At 34.6% G+C, this 25,676-nt stretch overlaps 2 protein-coding genes across 3 annotated transcripts; one reads left to right on the forward strand and one right to left on the reverse strand.

Moving 5' to 3' along the window:
• On the reverse strand, positions 1 to 20,174 carry LOC112058391 (uncharacterized). 2 transcript variants are annotated; one of them, XM_052888130.1, is made up of 4 exons: positions 20,125 to 20,174; positions 1,650 to 1,774; positions 1,181 to 1,337; positions 1 to 363 (listed from the first exon to the last, which is right to left on the reverse strand). In XM_052888130.1, the coding sequence occupies exons 2-4, from the start codon at positions 1,760 to 1,762 to the stop codon at positions 148 to 150; spliced, it is 486 nt and encodes a 161-aa protein (XP_052744090.1). In that variant the 5' UTR covers positions 1,763 to 1,774; positions 20,125 to 20,174; the 3' UTR covers positions 1 to 147. The 2 variants fall into 2 exon arrangements, with proteins under 2 accessions (XP_052744090.1, XP_023954953.1); XM_024099185.2 differs by lacking the exon at positions 20,125 to 20,174 and having other exon boundaries at positions 1,650 to 3,952.
• Positions 5,744 to 25,416, forward strand: LOC112058388 (E3 ubiquitin-protein ligase hrd-1-like). The gene is made up of 4 exons (XM_052888129.1): positions 5,744 to 5,983; positions 8,792 to 8,968; positions 22,476 to 22,603; positions 22,784 to 25,416. Exons 1-4 carry the CDS (start codon positions 5,890 to 5,892, stop codon positions 23,570 to 23,572), a joined length of 1,188 nt encoding a protein of 395 aa, XP_052744089.1. The 5' UTR covers positions 5,744 to 5,889; the 3' UTR covers positions 23,573 to 25,416.
• The last annotated feature ends 260 nt before the right edge of the window (positions 25,417 to 25,676 follow it).

Consider the following 25,676-nt stretch of genomic DNA (forward strand, 5'->3'; position numbering starts at 1 on the left):
AGGATTTTAATAAATGATTTAATTATAATAATGACATACCTACTTATCTAAATAGGAATACACAATGTGTAATTTCAATAATATTTTATTAAATTAAAAAAAGTTGAGCTGAAATCTGTCTCGAAAAAGGTTAATCGAAAAATCCTTTTACTTATACAATGGGGAATTTTCGGGTATTTCATTTTTTTTCGTGTGCCCATAAATACCGCTGCGCATGTGACTCAGAAAGAAACGTTGACGGCTGTCGGGAGTATAACCCCGTCCGAAGCATTCGTGGAAGGTATCGTCGCAATGAAAACCACGAGCACACTTTTGTCCATAATAGTCGAAATCCATTTTCTCGGTACATTGTTCTCCTGGCCCCTAGGGAAATAAATGGTTTCAGTAAGTATAATATCTAAAATGAACTTTTTTCTGATAAGCCTCTTTTCTACTTGACAGAGTCTATTGAATCGAACATGAATATTTATCAAATAATTTCAATATATTCAAAATTAGGACTAAAATCTTAGAGGTGATTTATTCGAGCTCTACATTAGTACCACTACACACACATACTGTTGTCAGTTTTAAAAATCTTAGTCAGGGAATGAACAAGGGTTAAATCAGATGAAGAGTTGAATGATTTGCAAGAATAAAAGTTGGTAATATATTAGTATCATCATCATCATTATCAACCCATATTCGGCTCACTGCTGAGCTCGAGTCTCCTCTCAGAATAAGAGGGGTTAGGCCTATAATCCACCACGCTGGCCCTATGCGGACTGGCAGACTTCCTCACGATGATTTTCCTTCACCGTTTGAGACACGTGATATTTAATTTCTTAAAATGCACACAACTGAAAAGTTGGAGTTGCATGCACTGGACCGGATTTGAACCCACACCCTCCGGAATCAGAGGAAAAGGTCATATCCACTGGGCTATCACGGGTCATATTATATTAGTACTTAATGTTGACGAAAGCTGCAGGAAAAAGTTGGGTAAAAAGTGCATGTAACCTATTGGCTTTGAAAGAGCCATCAAACCATAAATGATCAGTAATAACTCAATATCAGTGATCAGTGAAAAAGAAAATTATACACTAAAGTTGTATTTGTGAGACAAATGATGAAGAAAAAGTTTTGTGTTGAAATAAAACTCATGTTTTAAAAGGAGTATGTAGTTATAATATTACTTTACCCTGTAGCAATCTAGACGATTGCCGCAAACCTCGTTGACATATGTGCCACGTCGACAGCGTTTAAACATCTTATTGCCTTTTGGGATGTCGCATACTTCTCGAGAGGGTATGCCGCTGGAAGAAAGCTCGCAGACGGGACATTCGACTAGTACGCTGCTAAAAAAACATAATAAGAATATATAAAAATAATCAGTGTTACTTAGAACAGCAAACATGAGATGGTAGATAACGCGAGACACAAAAAACATCAACACTAAAGAAGCGTTAAAATAAAAAAAAAATATACAATAAAAATATATAGTAGCAGTTTTTCTCTATTCTAAAGGTAGCACTGGTGTTCAGTAGAATGAAAACTGTTGATTAAAATGTTTTCTTCTATTTATCAATAGAATTTAAAAAATAAAATGCAAATAAAATTTCGTACCACAGGTATATTCGAGTTCACAACATCGATTGACACTGAATTACCCATCTGAATCGCGTAGTTCATCACGTTCGATAAGATTGTGAGACTCATAGCCTCTGTAGTGAGCCAAGCAGCTGGTGCTTATCAGAAGCACGATCGAAAGCACTAGATGCATATTCGGAGAACTCTAAAACAAACAATTATTTCTGTCGATCATTCTGCATCATTGGCTAGCTCCCCTCTACGCAGGCTAGTACGGCCCTTAAGTTATTTTATATCCTTTTTATAATATACTGGCGGACGCCCGCGATTTCGTCCACGTGGAATTTAGTTTTTCAATCATCCCTCGGGTACCATAGCTTTTTTCGAGGTAAAAAGTAGCCTGTGCATTAATCCAGACTAGTATTAGTATATCTCTACTTCAATTTTCAGGTAATTCGGTTCAGTAGCCCAGGCTATCAGGTTTTCCCAAATCTCGGGAATCCATGGATTTTTCGAGATAAAAAGTAACCTATGTGTTAATCCAGCATAATATCTATTTCCAAATTTTAGCCAAATCTCTTCAGTAGTAGTTTAAAGAGTAACAAACATCCAAACAAACATCCATACAAACTTTCGCGTTTATAATATTAGTAGGATAAGATTAGCAGACGCCCGCAAATTCGTTCGCGTAAAATCTGTTTTTCTGGGTAGGTACTAGCATGGAGTATTGGCATATTCTAATTCAGCATGGATTATTCTAATAAACTACTTTAGTATTTTAGTCGAGTACGCACAATGTTTGGGCGGTAAATCCTTAGACCATTTAAGTCCAAAAATTGTTTGTACTTGACTCGACTAAAATACTAAAGTAGTCCGAACTAGGCCTTAATGGTGTTGGCTGGTGAAAACTAAATGCAGATGGCGCCATCAGCGCTGGTGCCTTTATTACTTTTGTCAATGGCGTTTTATGGCAGGAGATTTAAAGGAAGTAGCGTGATAAAAAACTTTAATCTAATAAAATGAAACTAAAATAAATTAAATCCTTGAAATTTAAGAAAGCTTTGAGACAGTGTGGCTTTACATTATTTTGATCATAAATATGTATTAAGAATTCACGACAAAATAAAACACAAAACACTGCTTTTTTATCAAATGATACATTATTTTACCTACTCACCTACTTTTATTAACAATACATTAACTAATAGGTACGACATAATAAATAAACATGGATACCTACTAATAGAAACTAAAAATTGTTATTAAATACATAACTACTAAATTACTAAAAACTAAAAAATGTTTTAATTAATATTATATTTTAGTTATTGATGAATTAATATAGGTACTTAAATGCCTACTATTTAAAAATTACATATATCTATATATGCCTACTACATATACTTTAATGTTAAACTATTTTACAATAATCACTATCAGATGATTAATAGCTATGAGTAACAAAACATATCCTGTCACTATTATATTAACTAATTTTCAAATTGGTATATTTGCTCTTATGCTTAGTAACATCAGTAACTGATCCTCTAAAGACACTGTTTGGGACACGTGATATTTAATTTAATAAAATGCACTTATTATAACTGAAAATTGAATTGATGGTGCACGCCCCGGGTCGGATTCGAAGCTACACCCCCCGGAATCGGAGGCAGAGGTCATATCCACTGGGCTATCACGGCTCATACTTATATGAAACAAGATATTCAAAACATAACACGAAATAAATAATATCTGAAATCATTTCCTATTCCCAGAACTTATGAATGAGAGCCACGTGTAAAAACACGTGGTTATGGGGGAGTAGACAGAATGTAGGTATGTGAGATACTAAGTATCTGATACGTGAACTATTTATAGACAAGACTAGACAAACATGTTTTTAGGGTTCCGTTGAAGAAGTTAAAACAATAAAAGTAAACATAAAAAGTACAATTTATGTAGGTATGTATCTATACTAATATTATAAAGCTGAAGAGTTTGTTTGATTGAACGCGCTAATCTCAGAAACTACTGGTCCGATTTGAAAAATTCTTTCAGCGTTAGATGGGCTATCTTTATCGAGGTTATAGGTAATATATGTTATCCCCGTATTCCTAGGGGAACGGGAACAACGCGGGTGAAACCGCGCGGCGTTAGCTAGTAAAACATAAATTAGGAACTTTTTTGTAGAATTTCCTGTTTTCTATAAGTTTACATAGTAGATACGCTCTTGCTATGATCACACGTTTTACGATTAAGTAGGCTGCTAGAGCCTAGAGGCTAGAGCCCCGTGATTCAATGGTTAGTCTATGTGACTTGGATATCTGAATCACGTGGGTTCGAGTCCTTTTTTTTATTTTACACAAGTAAGCCCTTGACTACAATCTCACCTGATGGCAAGTGATGATGCAATCTAAGAGGGAGGCGGGCTAACTTGTTAGGAGGCCCATGAAAATCCATCCCTTTCGGTTTCCACACGACATCATACCGGAACGCTAAATCGCTTGGCGGTACGCCTTTGTCGGTAGGGTGGTAACTAGGCATGGCCGAAGCCTCCGACCAGCCAGAAGTGGACCAATTAAGAAAACCTCAATCGGCCTACCGCCCACACAAGTATCGAACCCAGGACCTCCGTCTTGTAAATCCACCGCGCATACCACTGCGCATGGAAGTCGTCGTCCTGGATCGGGCTATGGAGTACTGAGCTTTTTGTTCTCCAGTTGGTGGTAATACGGGGTGTATTGACTTGGACGGCTTTACTTGCCTCGGAGAGCAAATGAAGCCGTCGTTCATGGTCATCAATTTATTAACATTGACAGGATAGGGCCTTCCTTCTTCTGGGGCTCGAACACATAACCTTTCTGTTTAGTCCGGCCAGTGGCGTAGCGTGCCTTGGACGGGCCCTGTTTCAAAATTAGTTGGAGGCCCAATATGAAAAGTAAATATTTCCTAAAAAAAAGATGTTTGAAGAACCTATGAATATACGGGAATTCATATGAACCATCAAACCAAAGGAGATTTTGGATTACATTTTACTAAATTTAGCTTTCACATGTAAAGCAATTTTAGCTTTCCCTTGCAGTCCGGGGATCCCGTATCATTGATACGGCAGATAGGGCGGTAGGGCAGGACTCAGGGGCGTACCCTGAGTCCTGCCCTATGCTTTATACGTGCTAAGCTTCTAATAGGTAATGCTAAGCTTTGAAGATTAGATTAAGGCAGCTAAAAACTGTGAATGTATTGGCATCACGTAGTCAAATGACGCAATAAGTTGTTTTGCACCATTGTTTATGTGAGCGCCGTTATATCTACAAGTATTTGTGCTATTTTTACAGCGTGACGATTAGTTCGAGGGGCGGAACAAAGGCGGAAATAGTGTATTTTTGGCCTACATGTGCAAATATACGTAGTGATCACCTAATATGGCCAAATTTTATGAAAAATTCCAATTTTATAAGCAGCTGAAACCGCTAAGTGGCCTAAGCATGTCTCTCTGACCAAGAGTTACTTATTTCCTTATTTCCTTTTGCCGTGGAGATCTTTGGATACCACTACAACGTCACGAACTTAGAATCTCAGAATAGATTTATGAATGTTAAGTAATTTTGAATTTTGCATGCTTATATTTTTAATATAAGTAGGTAAATATAATATATCTGAACATTTGTTTAAGTAATTAAAAGCTTGAAGTGGGAACATTACGACAATAAAGCATTAACCTCTGGGTGCCTCTGGTCATTTCCGATTCAAACTCAACTGGTGAGCGGTGAGCTATGGACGAATGATGACGATATAGTATCTTTAGTTTTTTCGGCCTTTTAATTAGGTAGGTATATGTAGTATTTTTGTTCTTTAACGCATAAAATCTGCAGCAAATTATAATGATCCCGCCAATCCTTTTTATTAAAGGAAGACTGGGATATTAAATTTAAAATAAGCCGTCTAACCAATCCACAAGTCACTGACACTATATTATATTTAAAATGAAACGTCATCATCAATTTTCAGCATGAGATTTAAACCGCAGATATTTTATAAGCCACAAGCTGTTGCTGTATTTGTGTATGTCTCATTTGCGTATAAACGAAGAGCTTTGTAATAAAAAGAGTATGAATATATTGGCACGAAGTGAATGTACCGAGTGATGCGCAAACGCCGCCCGCCCTTCCCCGCCCGCCTTCATAATGCGCACTCACATGACGAAGTTCTCGCGAAACGGCTGTTTCAACTTCTCTTTATAAAGATACATTTCACAATATTTTATTATATTTAATAATTAAAACATTTCATTTAATAAGTGTTTTAAAATTGTGATTAATTATGGGTATGATATCCAGAGTGCGTGGCCGTATACGGAGTGATTCTTTCTCGAAGATTCACACGATCAAATCGGAGGACAAAATTGCAAATATCGGTACGTGATGTGACTCAGTTTTCACTGCGCCCCCTCTGGTGGAAACTCGATTGTTTTAGTAATTTTTTAATACCATTTTTGTGTACTTTATCAGAATTTATATCTAGAATATATTTATTAATATAATCGTTATTGTTGTGATAAGTGTTTATAGTAGCGATAGGTGTAGATACCTACGTTTGTGAGAATGGATGAGTTTTGTTTGTTTGTAAGTTTTGTAGTATAGTATATAGAACGTAATAGTGTGTTACGATGTATAGGTAAATATACATTTGTTTCTGTCTTTTAATTGTTTACATATAAGTAGGTAAGTTAAAGTAATAGGTCATACAGGTGTGCATTATGCAGTAGGTCATTTGTTTACATTTAAAATCCAGTGACGGATTACATTCAACAAATACTTTAATTTGATCAACAAGAGATGATTGCAATTTATTGTAAACATTAGTTCTGTAAACAACAATACAATAAATAGAATTATAGGTCACACTATTTAGATTTTCTGCAGGACTATTTGAAGTGGTTAGTTGTAGATCGAAAATAAGGCATCTATCATATAGGTTTCTTAAAGCAATAGAAATGGTTTCCCTCCTAACTATAGGGGCTATTATACCTGTCTCTATCGATTATAGTCCAGATATACAGCATTTCTTTTACACAACGGCACATTTTAGATGTCAGAGGACCTAAAGAAGCAATGTACCAATAGTTAAAATTAACATCTACCTTCTATAGTTCTATACAGACGGTTACAGGGATTACGTTTTCTTTGAATTTTAAAATCACCTAAATATACAAGTAGATTAGAATATCCTTCCGGCGTCTATGTGAATGTCAGCATAGTCCAGAGCTTTTTTATATCAAATCAAGAAGAGGAAGACCTTAAATTGCAATAAAATTTTCTAATTAGCTTTTTAACTTTGTCTGTGGAACATTGCAGCGAGGCTTAAATTTTCCTGCCTGGGGTCCCATCAAGTTGTCCGTGTTAGCTACGGACCCTATAGATAATCTGTGGTGTCAACAATGGTATAATAGACAATATCATGCACGCCATTGACGATCAATTATTGTCACGTTGGCTGACAATAATTGATCTGACTTCAACATTGAATGGCTGACTTCAACAGTTAACCCCGTTTATTGACACAAACCCTCTTGAAAATCAACTGAACAAACTTTAGTATTTAAATGCCAAACACGTGTTTCATTTATACATTATACGATCGCATAAACTTGAGTATTCGGGTGTTCCCATTCTTGGGATTTCAAAATGAGATCATTTATTAATACACTAAAGCGAAAAATTATTTAAGCGCTTCAATTTTTAAAGCCAAACTGTGCATGGACTTCAAATTTAGGACGCATGTATTCCAAAAGCATGTGAATTTGAGTGAAATTCTACCACAAACGTGTTTCTCACGGCCGTTTTCATGTGTATTTCTAAAGAACAAACAACCTTTTTTTTATTTTATTTTTTTATTCTTTACAAGTTAGTCCTTGACTACAATCTCACCTGATGGTAAGTAATGATCCCGTCTAAGATGGAAGCGGGCTAACTTATTAGAAGGAGGATGAAAATCCACACCCCTTTCGGTTTCTACACGATATCGTACCAGAAAGCTAAATCGCTTGGCGGTACGTCTTTGTCGGTAGGGTGGTAACTAGCCACGGCAGAAGCCTCCAGACAGGCTGGATCAATTTAGAAAATATCAATCGGGCCAGTCGGGGATCGAGCCCAGGACCACCACCACGCATACCACTGCGCCACGGAGGCCGTCAAACCTCCATCTCCTAGACCCGACACGCTGCTACCACAGTATACTTAATATTTGTCGTTAAATCGATAGCAGAAGACTTATATTCAAAAGCTCGAGGGATTATTACCACTAACTTTTATTTTGTCGTTTTTAATTGATATTTAATACCCTTTAATTTTCTCTGCTGCTTTTAAAGTGGCTTTTTTGTCAAGAGTGAGTAGCAATTAGCAACCTTTTACTTATGCGCGTTCGAAAAATAAAATAAACGGCCAAGTGTGATTCGGACGCAAGCCGAACGAATGGTATCGATCTATATAAACACTTAGTATAATATACTAAGTGTTTATAGATCGTGATTATAGATATTATAGATATTATGTAGATATATTAATATATAGTAAATAAAAATTAAATTTAATATTAATGGTGCTTCCCAGAGAAAATAATATGAAAACTACTAAAGAAATTTTCGGGATTTGCCGCTCGGCTATTGGGCGAACTAATTTTGATACAGGGCCCCTCCAAGGCAAGCCACTGGGTCCTGTTTTACTCTTTAGGTACGCAGTGGCGTGCACAAGTTTTAAACCTAGGCTAGGCATTACACATACAGATTATAGAAAATAAAAAAGAGATGTCCCAAAATTGCCCCAGGTGAAGTGAAAAATACCCAATAACATTAACGTGCTAAAATTACCTTACAATTTTTATATTAAAAGATATAAACAGAAATTTAGGAAATAGCGGGGTTTTAAAATCATTTAAATTTTTACCTTCTAGATATTATGCAAGATGTTATGACACTCAATACGCAATATCCCCGCTATCTAGGATTTAAAACCAAATTCATATTTAATCTAGACATTACAATCAACCCACAACAAAGTAAGAGTTTCATTGTGACGCATTAACTTTTTTGTCTGGGTCAAACAATGTATTGAGAATGGGACATCTCCTTTCCTTTTCTAATATAACTTCGTAGTGAACCCTCAGGGTAGGCAGAGGTATGAAGTGCAGTTACGGAACCCTAAAAACTATAATATTTTTCTTTCAGTATGGTTGATCTCAATAGTATTCCTGCTGCCGTACTGGGCGCCGCGAGCGCTGCTGGTGGCGCTGGGCGGCGCGTGGCTGATGGCCGCCTACACCTGCCTGGTGGTGCCGCTCCTGATCTCGGCCAACTACCGCTACCCGGCGCGCTGGTACCCCGCCGTCGCCAAACTAGCTAGGAGTACGTATCCAACTGTACTTTACTTTATTGAAGTGATATAAAGACGTACCGCCAAGCGATTTAGCGTTCCGGTACGATGCCGTGTAGAAACCGAAAGGGGTGTGGATTTTCATCCTCCTCCTTACAAGTTAGCCCGCTTCCATCTAAGACTACATCATCACTTACCATCAGGTGAGATTGTAGTCAAGGGCTAACTTGTAAACAATAAAAAAAAAAAAATAACTTGGTAACGGAACCTTTTTTTTTTATTCTTTTAAAGTTAGCCCTTGACCACTTGACTACAATCTCACCTAATGGTAACTGATGATGCAATCTAAGATGATATCGGGCTAACTTGTTAAGAGAAGGATGACATCCAGATTCCTTTCGGTTTCTACACGACGTCGTACCGGAACGCTTAATCGCTTGGCGGTACCTCTTTGTCGGTAGGGTGATAGGCCACGGCCAAAGCCTGGTCCCACCAGCCTGACCTGGACCAATTAAGAAATCCTCAACCGGTCCAGCCGGGGATCGAACTCAGGACCTCCGTCTTGTAAGTCCACAGCGCATACCACTGCGCCACGGAGGCCGTCAAAACGTAACTCGTATAGCGCATGGGGATGATGACTTTTGATGCTTTGAATATATTGATTTTTATGAGACATTCGGGTAAAGTTCAATATTAACTAATTAATATGTCAAAAACAAAGACTTACTGGATTATTGCAAAATAAATAAGATAATAAAATTTCAAAAGGTACTAAAAAACTTTTATCGTAATTAGATGAAAATTCATGCATTTTTAGCTTCCTTATCCTTCCTTATCATTAAACGTGATATTTTTAAATACATGAACTATAAACATAAACGCACAAACAACAAAGATCAACGACGTCATTATTCGTGCACTTTTGTATGGGTCGTTTTTTCAGGGATCCGTGGCAGTGCCGCAAATATGGCCCTTTCCCTGTAGCTCCGAAAGTAATGATCGCAGATATCCTGTTACTTTTAGAAAATTGCTTTACTATTACCATACCCCTAATTTATAATTTAAAAAACTGTCATCATCCCTTTTCTCAGGTCAAAAAACCTCGCATTACACGGCACGAGGTCAAAAAACCTCGTATTGCAATGGCACGAGGTCAATTAACCTCGTACTACACCTCGGAAATTTTTAGTATTCAAGTTTTGTCATCGTTGAGACAGTCACCTACAGCCTCCCTACCTATTTACCAACTACCATTAGTAGATATCTACTTATTTATTTTCACTATTGTTAGATTTTTAATTATTTAAATAATTATAAATACATAAGACAACATATAAAAACTCCTTCTTCCAGATAAATGTTTTAATCTGTACTGTTTATTAATGATAATGGTTTTATTCTGAGGTTGGTAGGGTATTGTGATATATACTCTATGTAAAAGAGGCGAACATGCGATTATGTGGCGTGAAGTTTATTTAATTAATGTATTATCCATCTACCAAAGTAACGATTTGTTTAAGAATGAGTAATAAGTTATTTGAAATACAGTTTATACATTCCAGCTTGTGTTATTTTATTCCATTGCTTTTATCAGAAGTGAGAGTACCTACGAACACGATGTCATTACCTACATTAAAGTCGATCTACAGAAAGAAAATGTAACGGCATTTAAATGAAGTGTGAATTTGGGAAACAGTGGTTTACATTACGAGAAATGCGATAAAAATCATACGTGTGTACAACCATTAAGTATGTATACCACTGACGGCTATGGGACGCACGCCGCACTGGTCCCGGTAAAAGTATTTATGCGATGTCGGTTGTCGATGCTTACAATATCTAACAAGAATGAAGAAACGTAAACATAACACACTTATACCATGTTGACGATATTTATGAGCAAAACAGTCAAACAGTCCAACAGCACTCATAAGAGGATATTATTTGAAAAACTGCGAGAGAACAGAGAAGAACGTGTAAATTAATAACAAAATACAAAGATGCATGTGTGGTGTTAGCTGCAGAGTTATATGAGATGGAATCCTGTTGGTTTGACGGATGAGAAATACCAATGATGTCTAAATATATTAAACTAGGTGTCTGGTGAGTTTTATTAGTTTGATTAAACAGCCTCATAAATTATTCAGTTGTGACTAATATGAAATAAAATTACAAAGAATAAATAATCACTAGGTGAAACTAAGTATGGTTGATAGGTTGTCAGTTTGTCTGGCTTATTGTCAAAACATTTTTGTTAGATGACTATATCTAGGAAACCAAAATCATTTAAGTGAAAAGTACACACACACACACACATACACACTGCTCAAGAAATTAACGTATGAAGACAGACCACTCTAGGGTTGTTAGGATGTAGGACACTGGCATAATGTAATATTGAGAAATCTTAATTATAGAACTACATTACATCCGTTGCTGACATGGGACTAAAATGAATTAACTAAAATATTGTTTTTTTTTGTGCCTGTAACTTCAAACTATACATTTGTTATATGTGAGTTTTTATGACTGAATAACATAAAAATTAAAAATATATGAAGTTTTATGTAATGGTTCAAGTATTATTTTAGGCCTTGATGTAGGTACCTGATAACAAGTTTTGAGACAGCTATTACAATATTTTCAGATAGGATTTGCTTAGATATATCATTATGTAGATTACTGTATGTACTTAATATAAATTTTTTTAAATCTTTTAAGAAATTGGATTGATAGATTTCTTGAAAAATAAATTTGTAGTTATGTTTGAAAACCTATTTAACTATTCAAGCGTTGACAACATGCCTTCAGCCTATTTAGTATAGAACAGTTATTAACAATCTGCAGCAACACAGTAAATGATTCTTATCCATGAATATTATTATATTCGGCTTATCTACAAGAGTACTAAGAGATATTATGATATTCATCTTAATGAAATCTTATAATTAATTAAATTGGAGATTTTTTTTTAGGGTGATATTAAAAAGTTACTTGTGTGACAATTGAGTAATAAATAATTAATTATAATAATATCATTGATCACAAATTGTCTTAGAGCCCAGTCTGTATGGACTTCAAGTAAAGAGACACAGATTGCCATAAATAGGTTGTAAAATATTTGTCTAAGACATATTTTGACAGTTTTGTGGGTGGGTGACGTTGGGCTCTCTTTTCATTAATGGTCATGTGCAGATGTATAGATTCTACATACAAGTAAATTAACCATACTATTGCTGTTGTTTTAGATTCAATCAATCAGTTTATTATTTGCAGATACACTAGTGTATTTAATCCATGTCTCATTTGTTTATTTCTAGCATTTTATTAGATTGCAACATTTTGTATAATTATGAAAATTAGTAATTATTATGGGGTTGTGGTTAGAATTATATATTCGGATGGTTACATTGATATGTGCATAAGGTTTTAACTAGGGTATACTAGTACACTAAAGGTAAAAAAAAAATTAGAAAATTCCTTGGCCAACATATTAAGTGGTATAGGTTTTGAATATAGATTTGTATTGGGTCCTTAGGTAGTCAGTACATTTGTGCATCTACAAAGTGCACGCCACCGAGTTGTTGGTACCTGCATGCAACTGATGGGTGGTCTGCATCAAGTATGAATCAATATAGAGACTTAAATCATTACATCAGTAAAATAATTAATGGACATAGCCAAAAAAAAAAAAAAAAAGAAATTTAACAGAATTAAAAAAAAAGAATATACTAAAATTAATGAATAGGTAAAACCTCTGATAGCAAACTAGAGGTATATAACAAAGGGGGTGGTCTGGTCTAAGACAGGTTTATGCTACTATTATTACAAAAAAGGGGGTAGTCTGAAGATAATTATACAATACATAGTCAAATATCATCTTTTCTTATCTAGTGATAACTACTAGGATTGGATTACATACTAAAATTATTACAATCATAAATCGCAATATTTTCAAGAAGTCTTTATTATCATTAAAAAAAAAAAAAAGCATTTCTTTAAGAGAAAGAGTCTTTTGTCTGAATTAAAGTAAATTGATAGATTAACACATGTTTAACATTTTATTTCATTTTATGTACCGGGTCTAAGGTTCATTCAATTATAGACTGATTTTCTCTTGGATGCTAGGTATGCTAGTTATGTTAAATTAAATTATTTGTCAAACAAGTATGATATTTATCTGAACGATTAAGTGACTGAGCTATGTGATACTGTGTGAAAATATTTGATTACAGATCCGAGATGCATGGATATTGATTGATGAATATGGGATATATGAGATTCTCATGATAATCATTGGGTTGAACACAGCCCTATTCGACAGTTGACCCAAATCACAAAGATGAGAGAAGTTACACTATGTATTGATAACACACGATTTAAATTTAGTATTTTTATTTATGATATGATGATATTATAATTATGTATTATATTGAGAGTTATTAGTTTTGATATCATATATACATATATTTTAAATATTTGCTCACATCCATGATGTTATTCATTAATTATGACTTACTGATGACGATTTGTGTTTTGGTAAAATTTTAATATAAGGATAGATGTATTACACAGGCCGACACGATTTTCGTTGTCCAAGATATAATTATTTTTTTTCTACTGATTTTGTAGTGCTGATTACGAAATCAGACCTAATTTTATCATATCACATCAGATTTTTAGTAAAATTAATATATTCGCTAGTTTTGATTTTTCAGTGAAATTTTCGAGTTTTGGCACTCTTTCTTTGAATTAAGCGACCTCTCATGAGAAATTACTTCAGTTATAACAACGACACACCTATTTGTAACGCGTTTCGTGGAAATAAGCTGTTATAGTGCCTTTGTTAAAAAAAAATATATATATGTATATTTTAGTTAATGGTTTTTTTTGTTGTTGGAAAACGTCTGATAAACATAACGTCTTCTATAAAGTGACACAATAGTCCAGATATATTTTGTTACATTTGTTGAAACTTTATGATTCTAAGCAAAAACTGAAAAATTTGTGGAAAATATGTATAATAAATATGTAGCTTATTTTGACTTCAAAATACAAATAAAATCGTGGACTCTGCAGTTTGTACTAATCGTGTTGAACAATTAAGGCAGTGGACACTGGACATACAGCAAAAGACAATCTCTACCTTTTGGTACTACCTATGATATAGTGAAAGCAAGACAATCATACAGATATTGTTATTTTTGCTGTATGTTAGAAGCTTTTAAAGTAAAATTTGTTTTCCTTTTTGTAAAAAAAATTGATGTGATAGAGTAATTGTGCAGGTATTTTTGTGTTCAAAATACTATAAATTACTGATAATTTTTACTGAAATCAAAACAACGTTCAAAAAGTATTCATTTGTCGGCCGGTGTTATCGATAATATTTTAGATAGTATTATAGTATAGTAGTGTTATGACGACTAATATACCGTTATTTGTTTTGTGAATGATTATGGATATATTTGTTGTATAATAATTTCTCTATTGATTATTACACAGCAAAATAAAATAAATAAATAAATATAAAAAGATTCCAACGAATTGATAAACTCCTTTTTTTGAAGTCGTTTAAAAATGTATGTATATGTATTTATATCTGATTTTATATTTTGATTATCTTCTATCACATGTCATCTGGAAGTCTAACACGATCATGAAGTCCTGTAACTATATTAGTTCTGAACTTGATGGTGAGGGGTTCGGTGCAGATGCAACACATCATCTGGAAGTCTAACACGATCACAAAGTCCTGTAACTTTACTAGTTCTTGACTTGGTGGTGAGGGGTTCGGTGCAGATGTCACACATCATCTGGAAGTCTAACACGATCACAAAGTCCTGTAACTTTACTAGTTCTTGACTTGGTGGTGAGGGGTTCGGTGCAGATGTCACACATCATCTGGAAGTCTAACACGATCACAAAGTCCTGTAATTTTACTAGTTCTGGACTTGGTGGTGAGGGGTTCGGTGCAGATGTCACACATCATCTGGAAGTCTAACACGATCACAAAGTCCTGTAACTTTACTAGTTCTGGACTGGGTGGTGAGGGGTTCGGTGCAGATGCCATTAATCGATGATGACGAATTTGACAAATATAAATAATGTTTTGAAATGATGAAAATAGATAAGTTGATTGACAAAAGCTTCACATGAACATTATGTTTATTTATAATATGTATCACTCTTATTCTTATTTAACATTTTTATGATAAAAGTATATAGAAGAAATCAAGAATTTCATTATAGTTTCATTGGATTCTTTTAAATAACTTATGGGATGCTGTGTGATAATTAATTATAAAATTTTATTGTTAACATTGTTCTATTTATAGTTGATATTATAGTAATGTCATAATTTCATGATATTCTTGTGTTGTTTGGGGACAAACTTTTAGTAAGGATGGCCGAATATTAGAAGATAAAGACATTACATTTGTAAATATTACATATCGTCTATGTACTTAATGCTTTAAATTAATCTACTACTCTGTCTAAGTTAATTACAATATTTAATAAGTCTCTGTCTAGAGTAAAGCTCCCTCTTGTCATCTGGAAGCTCAGACAAATATTAGAAGATAAAGACATTACATTTGTAAATATTACATATCGTCTATGTACTTAATGCTTTAAATTAATCTACTACTCTGTCTAAGTTAATTACAATATTTAATAAGTCACTGTCTAGAGTAAAGCTCCCTCTTGTCATCTGGAAGCTCAGACAAATATTAGAAGATAAAGACATTACATTTGTAAATATTACATATCGTCTATGTACTTAATGCTTTAAATTAATCTACTACTCTGTCTAAGTTAATTACAATATTTAATAAGTCTCTGTCTAGAGTAAAGCTCCCTCTTGTCATCTGGAAGCTCAGACAAATATTAGAAGATAAAGACAATACATTTGTAAATATTACATATCGTCTATGTACTTAATGCTTTAAATTAATCTACTACTCTGTCTAAGTTAATTACAATATTTAATAAGTCTCTGTCTAGAGTAAAGCTCCCTCTTGTCATCTGGAAGCTCAGACAAATATTAGAAGATAAAGACATTACATTTGTAAATATTACATATCGTCTATGTACTTAATGCTTTAAATTAATCTACTACTCTGTCTAAGTTAATTACAATATTTAATAAGTCTCTGTCTAGAGTAAAGCTCCCTCTTGTCATCTGGAAGCTCAGACATACATAAGACCTACCTCGCTAGATGTTGTTTTTCGTCAAAGTACATGATTTACTTGTATGATCTAATGCGATTATAAGAACTGTCTCTGTAGAATCGAGGTTTCATAGTTATAACTTTATATTAACATAACTTTTAGTTTAGTTTAGGAATGACAAAATGACAGACAATTTTGTCATGAATTTGGGTAATTGGACTGAATCTGGAAGTGATTAAAGATTGAATTTATTTCAAATTTGTAAAAACAAGAATTAACATACCAGTTTAACTGAATTTAAGTGTTTGGATTTTTATCAATAGAATCACTATCAAAATCTGTATAGGTCTGTATTCACAATTTGTAAATATTGAATGAGAAATCTGTTAAACTATAATTATATAATTCTTAAAGAATAATTAAATGTATTGTAGGGTGTTTCAACATATTGTTAAATCAAGGTTTAAAATTAGAAAATATCTGTAATGACAAAATTGAATTTTACTACTTGTAAATCAGTGAATTTAGCAAGTAGTAATAATAATAGATTAATTGGGACTCACTTTTGTTATAATTAGAAATTATTGGAGAATTAATGAGTTGTGGTAATAAACATAAATTAAAATTTTAAATACTATGAGACATAGTTCAGTGAATCTTTATAATAATGTAATGTTAGAATTTATTTGTGTTTACAAAGTTTGAGGACAAACTTGTAGTCAGTATGGCCGAATGTTAGATTTTTAATTATTTAAATAATTATAAATACATAAGACAACATATAAAAACTCCTTCTTCCAGATAAATGTTTTAATCTGTACTGTTTATTAATGATAATGGTTTTATTCTGAGGTTGGTAGGGTATTGTGATATATACTCTATGTAAAAGAGGCGAACATGCGATTATGTGGCGTGAAGTTTATTTAATTAATGTATTATCCATCTACCAAAGTAACGATTTGTTTAAGAATGAGTAATAAGTTATTTGAAATACAGTTTATACATTCCAGCTTGTGTTATTTTATTCCATTGCTTTTACTATCAAAGCGGCATGGTATTGATTTGAATTTTGATTGATTAATACTCGTATATAAATTATGGTAAAATCCATTAAAGCACTCTGACAATCAGTTTATATAAATATAAGTCTGTAATCCACTTGAAATTCATTTTAGATTTGGCAATATACCGTGTAGATTGACCTACTTTGTTTACTTTGATGTTTTATTGTTTTGTAGGTACCTACATATCAAAGTCATTCAGCCTTTTAGAATGGCTTCTGTGTTTGTTCGAATTACGTCTTTTACTCTGGTGCAGATCCCTAATGACGCTGTTGCGATTGCAAATACATACTTAATATTTATATCAGAAAAAAAAACAAAGTTACTGACATAACACGAGAACGCACACGAGAATGACGCTTGACGCTGTTGTAAATACTCAATCAGAAAAAAAAACAAAGTTATTGACGAAACACGAGAACTCATAGATCCCTAGTGAGTAATGAAACCGTTTTATAATTCTCAATCAGAAAAAAAAACTAAAGTTATTAAACACGAGAACGCAAAGATCCCTAGTGAGTTGTGACGTTGCTGCGGCCTAAAATACTGAATAAAAAAAAAACTAATTTATTGACAAAATACGAAGAACGCATAGTAATGGTGGTAAATAAGCGAAATGCATCGTAGTTCGTACGCCGTGAACAAGTTGTTGATGTAAACACAAAACACAGCACGTGCCAACCTGACCACGCTATCGTACGACTCACTCATACCACGCAAACAATCAGAAACAATTAATTAAACAAACACAACTTTAATGAAACTAAAAAATAATTTCAAGGAGAAACGGACCGCCTCAAATTATATTAAACCTGAAAATATAGATATACATACCTACATTTAAATAACAAAAGCAATCCCGATCAACGGATCAATAGTTTTCGTGTTTATTGTAGACACAAAAACTTACGAGTAGATAGGTACACAGTCCTAGATAGGTATGTTGCTTACATAGAAATTCATGCAAAGTCCATCTTTTACAGGTCAAAGATAAAACAAATATATAGCATGTTTCATTCAGTTATTGGAGAACATCCTGTCTGTACATTTAAAGACAGATAAATTTTCAAATTACGTATGTTTTTATACCTACGTACATTTATTCCCTTTATTATTTATCTGCAAAGCTAATATTAAAACGTAAATTCATCATTGTTCACGAATTTCGTGAAAAATGTTAATGTCTGGTGTTTTGAAAAGTTTGCAAAACAAATCTACATCTCTGTCATGTGGATAAATATTATTGCGCAAAGAGATTCGTTAAAACATTACGCTAATGCTTTATTTACATTTTGTTTTTCTGGAATTTTTAACTCCAAACTATTGGACAAATATAAATTTAAAACTGTAAGTGACGAAGGTTTTAAAAATGTTCGCGTCAAACAGTTTTTATTGCAATTAGACACCTCTAAAGCAATTCTCGTAAAATAAACCAAAGACAAATAAAGCCTCAGGTACAGGGCATTATGCCTGAATAAAATCTGGAACATTGTTAATATTCTTTTTTTGAAATAAGTAAACGTAGCAAAGGTGGGCAGGCATACTGATCCGCAGCGTACGTATCGGACTCATCGCATCAAACGGATTTTAGTATTCTTTATACAGAAAGTCCAGGGGCGTAGCTAACGCCGTATCAGCCGTATCAACGATACGGGGTCCCCGGACTGCAGGGGCGCTTACGTGTGAAAGCTAAAATTAGTAAAATGTAATCCTCAATCTCCTTTGGTTTGAAAACCCTATGAATTCCCGTATATTCATAGGTTCTGCAAACATCTTTCTTTTTTGAGAAATCTTTACCCTACAAAAAAATAAATAAATCGTAACTAATTTTGATTACAGGGCAAGGCACGCTACGCCACTGAGAATGTCATACAAGTGCGTCCACAGATCTGCATCGAACGGATTTTATCTACCGTAAAATTAAAAATCCGTTTGATGCGATGCGTCCGATACGTACCATGCGGATCAGTGGATACCTGCCATTTAACATGCTTGTATAGCCTATTTGAAATTTAATGGTATGGATATGTATAATCTATGGTTTGGATCTTATAGAGATAGCTCGATTCGATTATATTGATGCATCTCGTATTTATTACAACGTAGTTACTATAGCTATTCGAGTACATATATACTTGTCGGTATGTACATAGCTATGTGTGAGAGTCAGGTCATTGTCGAGAAGCTGAATGGAGCGACGGAAGCTGGCAAGGAGCCAGCGTGAATGCGTCAAACAAGTTTTTGCTAAACTTTCGACTTTAAACATAAACATTCCGTCTGCAGGCCTACAATGTGTATAGATATTGGTCGTGGCCATACGTTGTATTTTGGGAATCTTGATTTCAGTTCATATACCCTACAGTGAAGGGAATGTACCCTACACATAACTGAACGACTTTAAATTGTATAGTTGCTGTCGAAAACAGTTTGATTGCAGGGTTCTTTATGCTAGAGAAACTACCGATAAAGTATATCATGTTTATTTCTATAATTAATCATCATGATCATCATTTTATAATATTTGCCAAGCCGCGTATATTGTGGTTCAGGGTTCGAGTCAGTTCGAGGTTAAGCCATAAACTCAAAACTAAGTTGCTGCCAATGAAATTTTGAAAGAAAAATGCCAATAGCAGTCTGGAATTGGGAATCGGTGGAGTCGTTTTACCCAGTATGACTTAAAAACACGTAAAGTTGTATTAAGTTGCTGATTCGGTGACTAGCTGCTGTAATTACCGGTTCGAGTCCTAGATTCGAGTACAAAGTCGTGCTATGAAATATTACCTAGGTTAAATTTTTAGTAACACTGTGGAGTTCGGAGGTTACCCTGTCTCTTGTAGAGTAATAGTGGAATTCATAAACGTTGCAGAGGCACGTAAAATTAAAAAAAAAAATACAAATATATAAATGAAAGAAAGTTTAGAGATTTTATGAATTGGTAGGTATAAAAAAGTGCTTACCAGAGTTTGCTGTTGGAGAAGACTTGGTTGTTACTGTTCGATGGTTGCTCTGAACTGCTGGTGGTGAGGACTAAGGGTCCCTTTTATACCCCTTTATTCTTAACGAAACTTTATTTTTTAATGGATTAGTTTATGCAACATTCACAAACAAAAAAATATTTTTTAGTACTATCAATATTATTAGTCTGCCCTTCTGTTACAATTTCACGGCGAAATTCACCTGATTTAGATGAATTGTGGTACAGTGATAAATGGAACTTTGTAAAACATGAGCTACTTTTTATCCCGAAAATTTATAGTTCCCGCGGAATTTATGAAAAACAGAATTTCGTACAAACGTCGCGGGTGACCCACCACGCTTCTTAACTGCGGTTTAGCGGGCTTAGGATAATAATGTTAACTCTTTTACTATCTACTCCCTGAGGCACTGGCAAACAACTTCACCACCCTGGGCTTAAAATTTTGACTGGAGTATTCTCAGAAGAAAAAAAAAGCTCGACATTTCACAACACGACCCAAAACTCGAACCCAGGACCGCGTCATCCAGTGACGAATGCCAATCGTCCAACGAAGTTTTTTTTTTTAAAAAGAGATTCACAATGCCTATTATTTCTGGTTGGTTACTTATGGTATAACACCGGCCAACATTTTTCCTATAAAAAATATTATTTTATCTTAGAAATATTAATGCAAATGAGCGCTCCTCTGAAATGGAAAATGTTCAGAGTGGATAATGTGTTTTGACACATCCTTGAAAATGCTATTCCTAAGATGTGTTTGGTTGTGTACTTAATTAAAACTCTTAAAGGACAACTTAACAGATTCGATTCTCAGTGATTGTTTGGTCTAATTGCAAATACTTGTCATATACCTACATACACTGGAACGATCGTAATAAAAATTGTCACTTACTGGTTGTTTTTATTGTATAAAAAAATATTTTTTTAATTCCCACCCGTTTGACTATTATCGTATCTATTTAAGCTTACTTATGGAGGGTCTGTTTTAAGAGTGGGTCATGATTGACTATATTTGCTATAAAAATATATAGCGTCATATACTCTGACGCTATATATTTTTTTAATATAAAGTATACTAATGAATAGATCTTTACTTAATATTATAAAGCTGGTCCGATTTAAAAATTCTTCCAGCGTTAGATAGCCCATTTATGAAGGAAGGCTATAGGCTATCTATACTAATATTATAAAGAGGAAAACTTTGTTTGTATGTTTGTTTGTAATGAATAGACTCAAAAACTATTGGACCTATTTTAAAAATTCTTTTACCATTCGAAAGCTACATTATCCACAAGTAACATAGGCTAAATTTTATTTAGGAAAAAAATAGGGTTCCGTAGGATATTTGGGTTTTTTGGACACAAGGTGTAAAAAATCAACCAAAAGGAACAAGATGTAGGGGTAGGGTAGGGGTAGGATAGGAGGGGTAGGGTAGGAGTAGAGGTAGGGGTAGGATAGGGGTAGTTGAAAGTTTACATCAAGTTTCACGCGGACGAAGTCGCGGGCGTCTGCTAGTATATTATACCCGTATTCCTACGGGAACGGGAATCACGCGGGTGAAACCGCGCGGCCTTTCCCGATAAATGGGCTATCTAACACTGAAATAATTTTTCAAATCGGACCAGTAGATCTTGAGATTAGCGCGTTCAAACAAACAAACAAACTCTTCAGCTTTATAATATTAGTAGGTACTAGGTAAAGATAAAAAGCTTGGTAGTTATATCATGTCATATAGCCACAGAAAAATAATGGTACATATCTATGTATTCTGCGGCTGTGCTGTGTGACACATTAATTGTGTACTTCGTTCTAGATTTTGTAAAATGGTGATAATCAAAAAAAGAATAAGCCCTGGTTGAGTTCGTTGTGGGCTCTTCCCGGACCACGGCGCCTTTGGAACCCTCGCAACGTTAATTTTAAGTTTTCGACTAACAATACCGCCATTGCCCTACCTGAAGTGCTTGTAAATCCCTTGAAATTGTGTTTGATTTTTTTAATTTTTTTTTATTCTTTTCAAGTGTAGCCCTTGACTACAATCTCATCTGATGGTAAGTGATGATTCAATCTAAGATGGCTGAGGGCTAACTTGTTAGGAGGAGGATGAAAATCCACACGCCTTCGGTTTCTACACGGTCTCGTACCGGAACGCTAAATGGCTTGGCGGTACGTCTACAGCCAGACCTGGACCAATTAAGAAACCCTCAATCGGCCCAGTCGGGGATTGCACCCAGGACCTTCGTCTTGTAAATACACCGTGCCTACCACTGCACTACGGAGGCCGGCAAATTTTTTGATTAATTTTTGAGATTTGATTAATGGCGTTTGTTCCAGAACTAGGGAGACGTCTGCAAGCACCAGGCGCGCGTGTGTTAGGCGTGTTGAAGACCGCTTACGCGCCCATCGAGCGCGCTGAGCGGCTGTTCTTGCAGATGAACAATCTCTCCACTATGATTAGTCAGGTAATTCCTTGGACTACTTGAATAATAATATACTCGGGTATTTTTACTTTGAGTAAAATGACCAAAACTTTGGCCAATAAAAGAAGAGCAGAACAAAAACAAAACGTGATTTTTTATATATACTCTAATCTTTGATTTATACATCTTCAGTAGGTTTTAATTTTCCGTTTATCTTTCCAGCTATTAATTTTCACGGCGTGCGATCGTCTTCTGGTATTCCGAGGGCGGTTGACGTGTCTCTACTCCCTGATGTTCTACAACGTCGTCACCTACTCCGTCAACTACGTGCGGGAGATCTGCACCAAGGAGGACTGGTCTCCGTATGTCAACCTGACACGCAACTCCCGCGTCAAACATCTCGCGATGTCCGCTACCAAAATAGTCTTGGAATGGACCAAAGCTGTGACATTCATTGTAACCATAACCTTTATTCTCCTCACCCTTGGACTCGAGCAAGGTTTGGAGTATTTCCGTCCTACAGCACTGTACACACTCATAACTGGCACATATTATTTGCTATCTGAGAAAACGTTTCTAGAACTCTGGCCTATCGCACTGACGGCGCTAAAGTTGGAAAGGCTGGAGGGTATGGAAGTGTTGTATTCTGGATTTTGGGCGAGGGGTGTCACTACGGCAATTGCTGTCCCATTGGTACCAGCGCTCATGTGGAGCGAGCGATGGAGGTTGGCGGCGTTGATTGCGTACATTTGCGTCATATTACACGGGAGGTACAGATTCGGTGAAGCGCTCAATAAACTGAACGAAGCTCAGGGCTCGTTGGCAAGATTTCGGCGTGCGACGGCAGAGGAACTCTCTACCCTGGAGGACGTATGCGCAGTGTGCCTCGGGACCATGAAGTCAGCGCGAGTGACTCCGTGCGCGCATTTCTTCCACGCGGACTGTTTGCGGAAATGCCTCGCCACATCCGACAGGTGTCCGATCTGCGTCAGAGAGTATGTGTTTTGTTGATGACTCGATGAAGGACTTTGGATAAGACTGGTTAAGTGACATTCTAATTGTCAATGTGTAACTTTGGTGCTTTTTTAAGTAACAAAACATTTAGCATTTCTAAAACTAAATTGACAGCATTAAACATAACACCATTCGTCATCGTGTTAGTTCCCTGGAGCAATGACGTCGTGGTTGTTATAGTCAATTTAATTATTTTATGTACTTTATATTATGTTTCATAGAATTTGCACCATTGTTTTCACAAATTAATTAGTTATTTTTAATACTGAAATATATTGTGTTAGCTAATATCTGTTAATATTATGTGAGAATGGCCCAACTGGGCGTAGGCAATTTATAATATTTATAACTACAGCTTGTACTTTATAAGATTGGATTCCTCATTCCTTGAATATGGTGAACTTATTGTTCTGCCATAACAACATTTGTCATTTTCGATAGTACATAGCCGTATATCTAACAGTCCAATATCAAATAATGCCATTTAATTTCCATGTTTAATATTATATTTCAAGCCTTATTTAGAAAAACAATATCTTCAAACATTTTAAGAGCTCTGCAAAATACTTACTCTGCAAAATACTTACTCTGCAAAATACGTACTTGGTCTATCGGAACATCCTACTTACCTACATGTTATTATGTTTGAAAAAAGATAATAAAGATAAGCTCACTCAAAGTTGATAGACTTAAAACTAGGTCGCTGAGTATAATTACATTTTATTATCGTAAAAGTTAAGTCAAACATACCTATATAAAAAAACATATAATATAGGACTTTAGAACCTTTTCTGTTTTTATATCGGATAAAAATCACAAAATAGTATAGTCGTTAATTAAATTAATTAAGAAATATTACATAATAATTTTCAATTTCAATAAGAATAAGAAATTTTCAATTTCAATATTTTTTACCTTAAATGTAGGTACCTACCTATCTATTTAGTTTCCATAGCAAATATTACTTACGTATATTATATTACTTATGTTTATAATAGCGGACCCAGTCAAGCTTCGCTTTGACAGTTCGCATCGCAAGAACGGATTGCAAAATAAAGCTATCCACGACAAACGGAGTTTTTAGCAGCTTATACATTATTTTTCCTGGCCCTTCAACACATTTACATAATGTACCAATTTATTCGTGTATTTTATTTTATAAGAATTACTATGAAGAACGTTATTTTCAGTTACTTTACAGAAGTTACGTATTTTGCTTCGTGCACTACAAGCTAAGTTTGTAAAAGTTTTTTAGAACTAGGTAAATTACAGGTAAATTAGGCCTTTACAGTATACAGTGGCGTAGCGTGCCTTGGAGGTACCCTGTATCAGAATTAATTGGGGGGCCCAAATTAAGGTTTCTCACAAAAGAAACAAAATCGCTGGCTCAAAATAAATATGACAGTGTAAAATGTTTCCAACTTTTGTAATATGAAATTTATGTCAGATTCCAAAAAAAACTATCATGAATGTTATTCATATTAATTATAAAACACGGCTAAAACTCACGTGATACAACGTCGGAGTATGCCCGACTAGTTTCGCACCCATACGGGGCCCTTAGTCATTAGTTGGTTCTTGCAACGCGGTGCGAACTCATACTCTGAAGTTGCATTATGTGAGTTTTAGCGGTGTTTTATAATTATTCATATACCTACATTGTTATGTATTCAAATAGTTTCGTATGTACCTACATACAGGAAAATGTTAAAAATTATAAGTATGTAAAAGTAGAACATACATCACTTTTCAGATACTAGGTATATTATGTAAATATTTATGGTAAACATATTTTTCTACGTAATAGGTAAAATGATAATAAACATTATATTTGATTGTCATTTACAACTTTTATTTACAATCCTCTCACACACATATTTATAGCTTCTGAACTAATTTAAATTAACGATTAGGTAATCGTACTTGTAATAACCGATTCCGGAGGGTGTGGGTTCGAATCAGGGATGTAACGGAGGTAGTTTTATCGGAACCGAAATCGGAATCGGAGATTTCAAATTTGGTTTATCGGAATCGGAATCGAAATCGGAGGCAGGATCAGTTTGTTTAAGGACAAATAAAACATGATTTATAGTCAATTCTT

This window comes from Bicyclus anynana, chromosome 21 (genome assembly GCF_947172395.1).
Source record: "Bicyclus anynana chromosome 21, ilBicAnyn1.1, whole genome shotgun sequence".
NCBI lineage: Eukaryota > Metazoa > Arthropoda > Insecta > Lepidoptera > Nymphalidae > Bicyclus > Bicyclus anynana.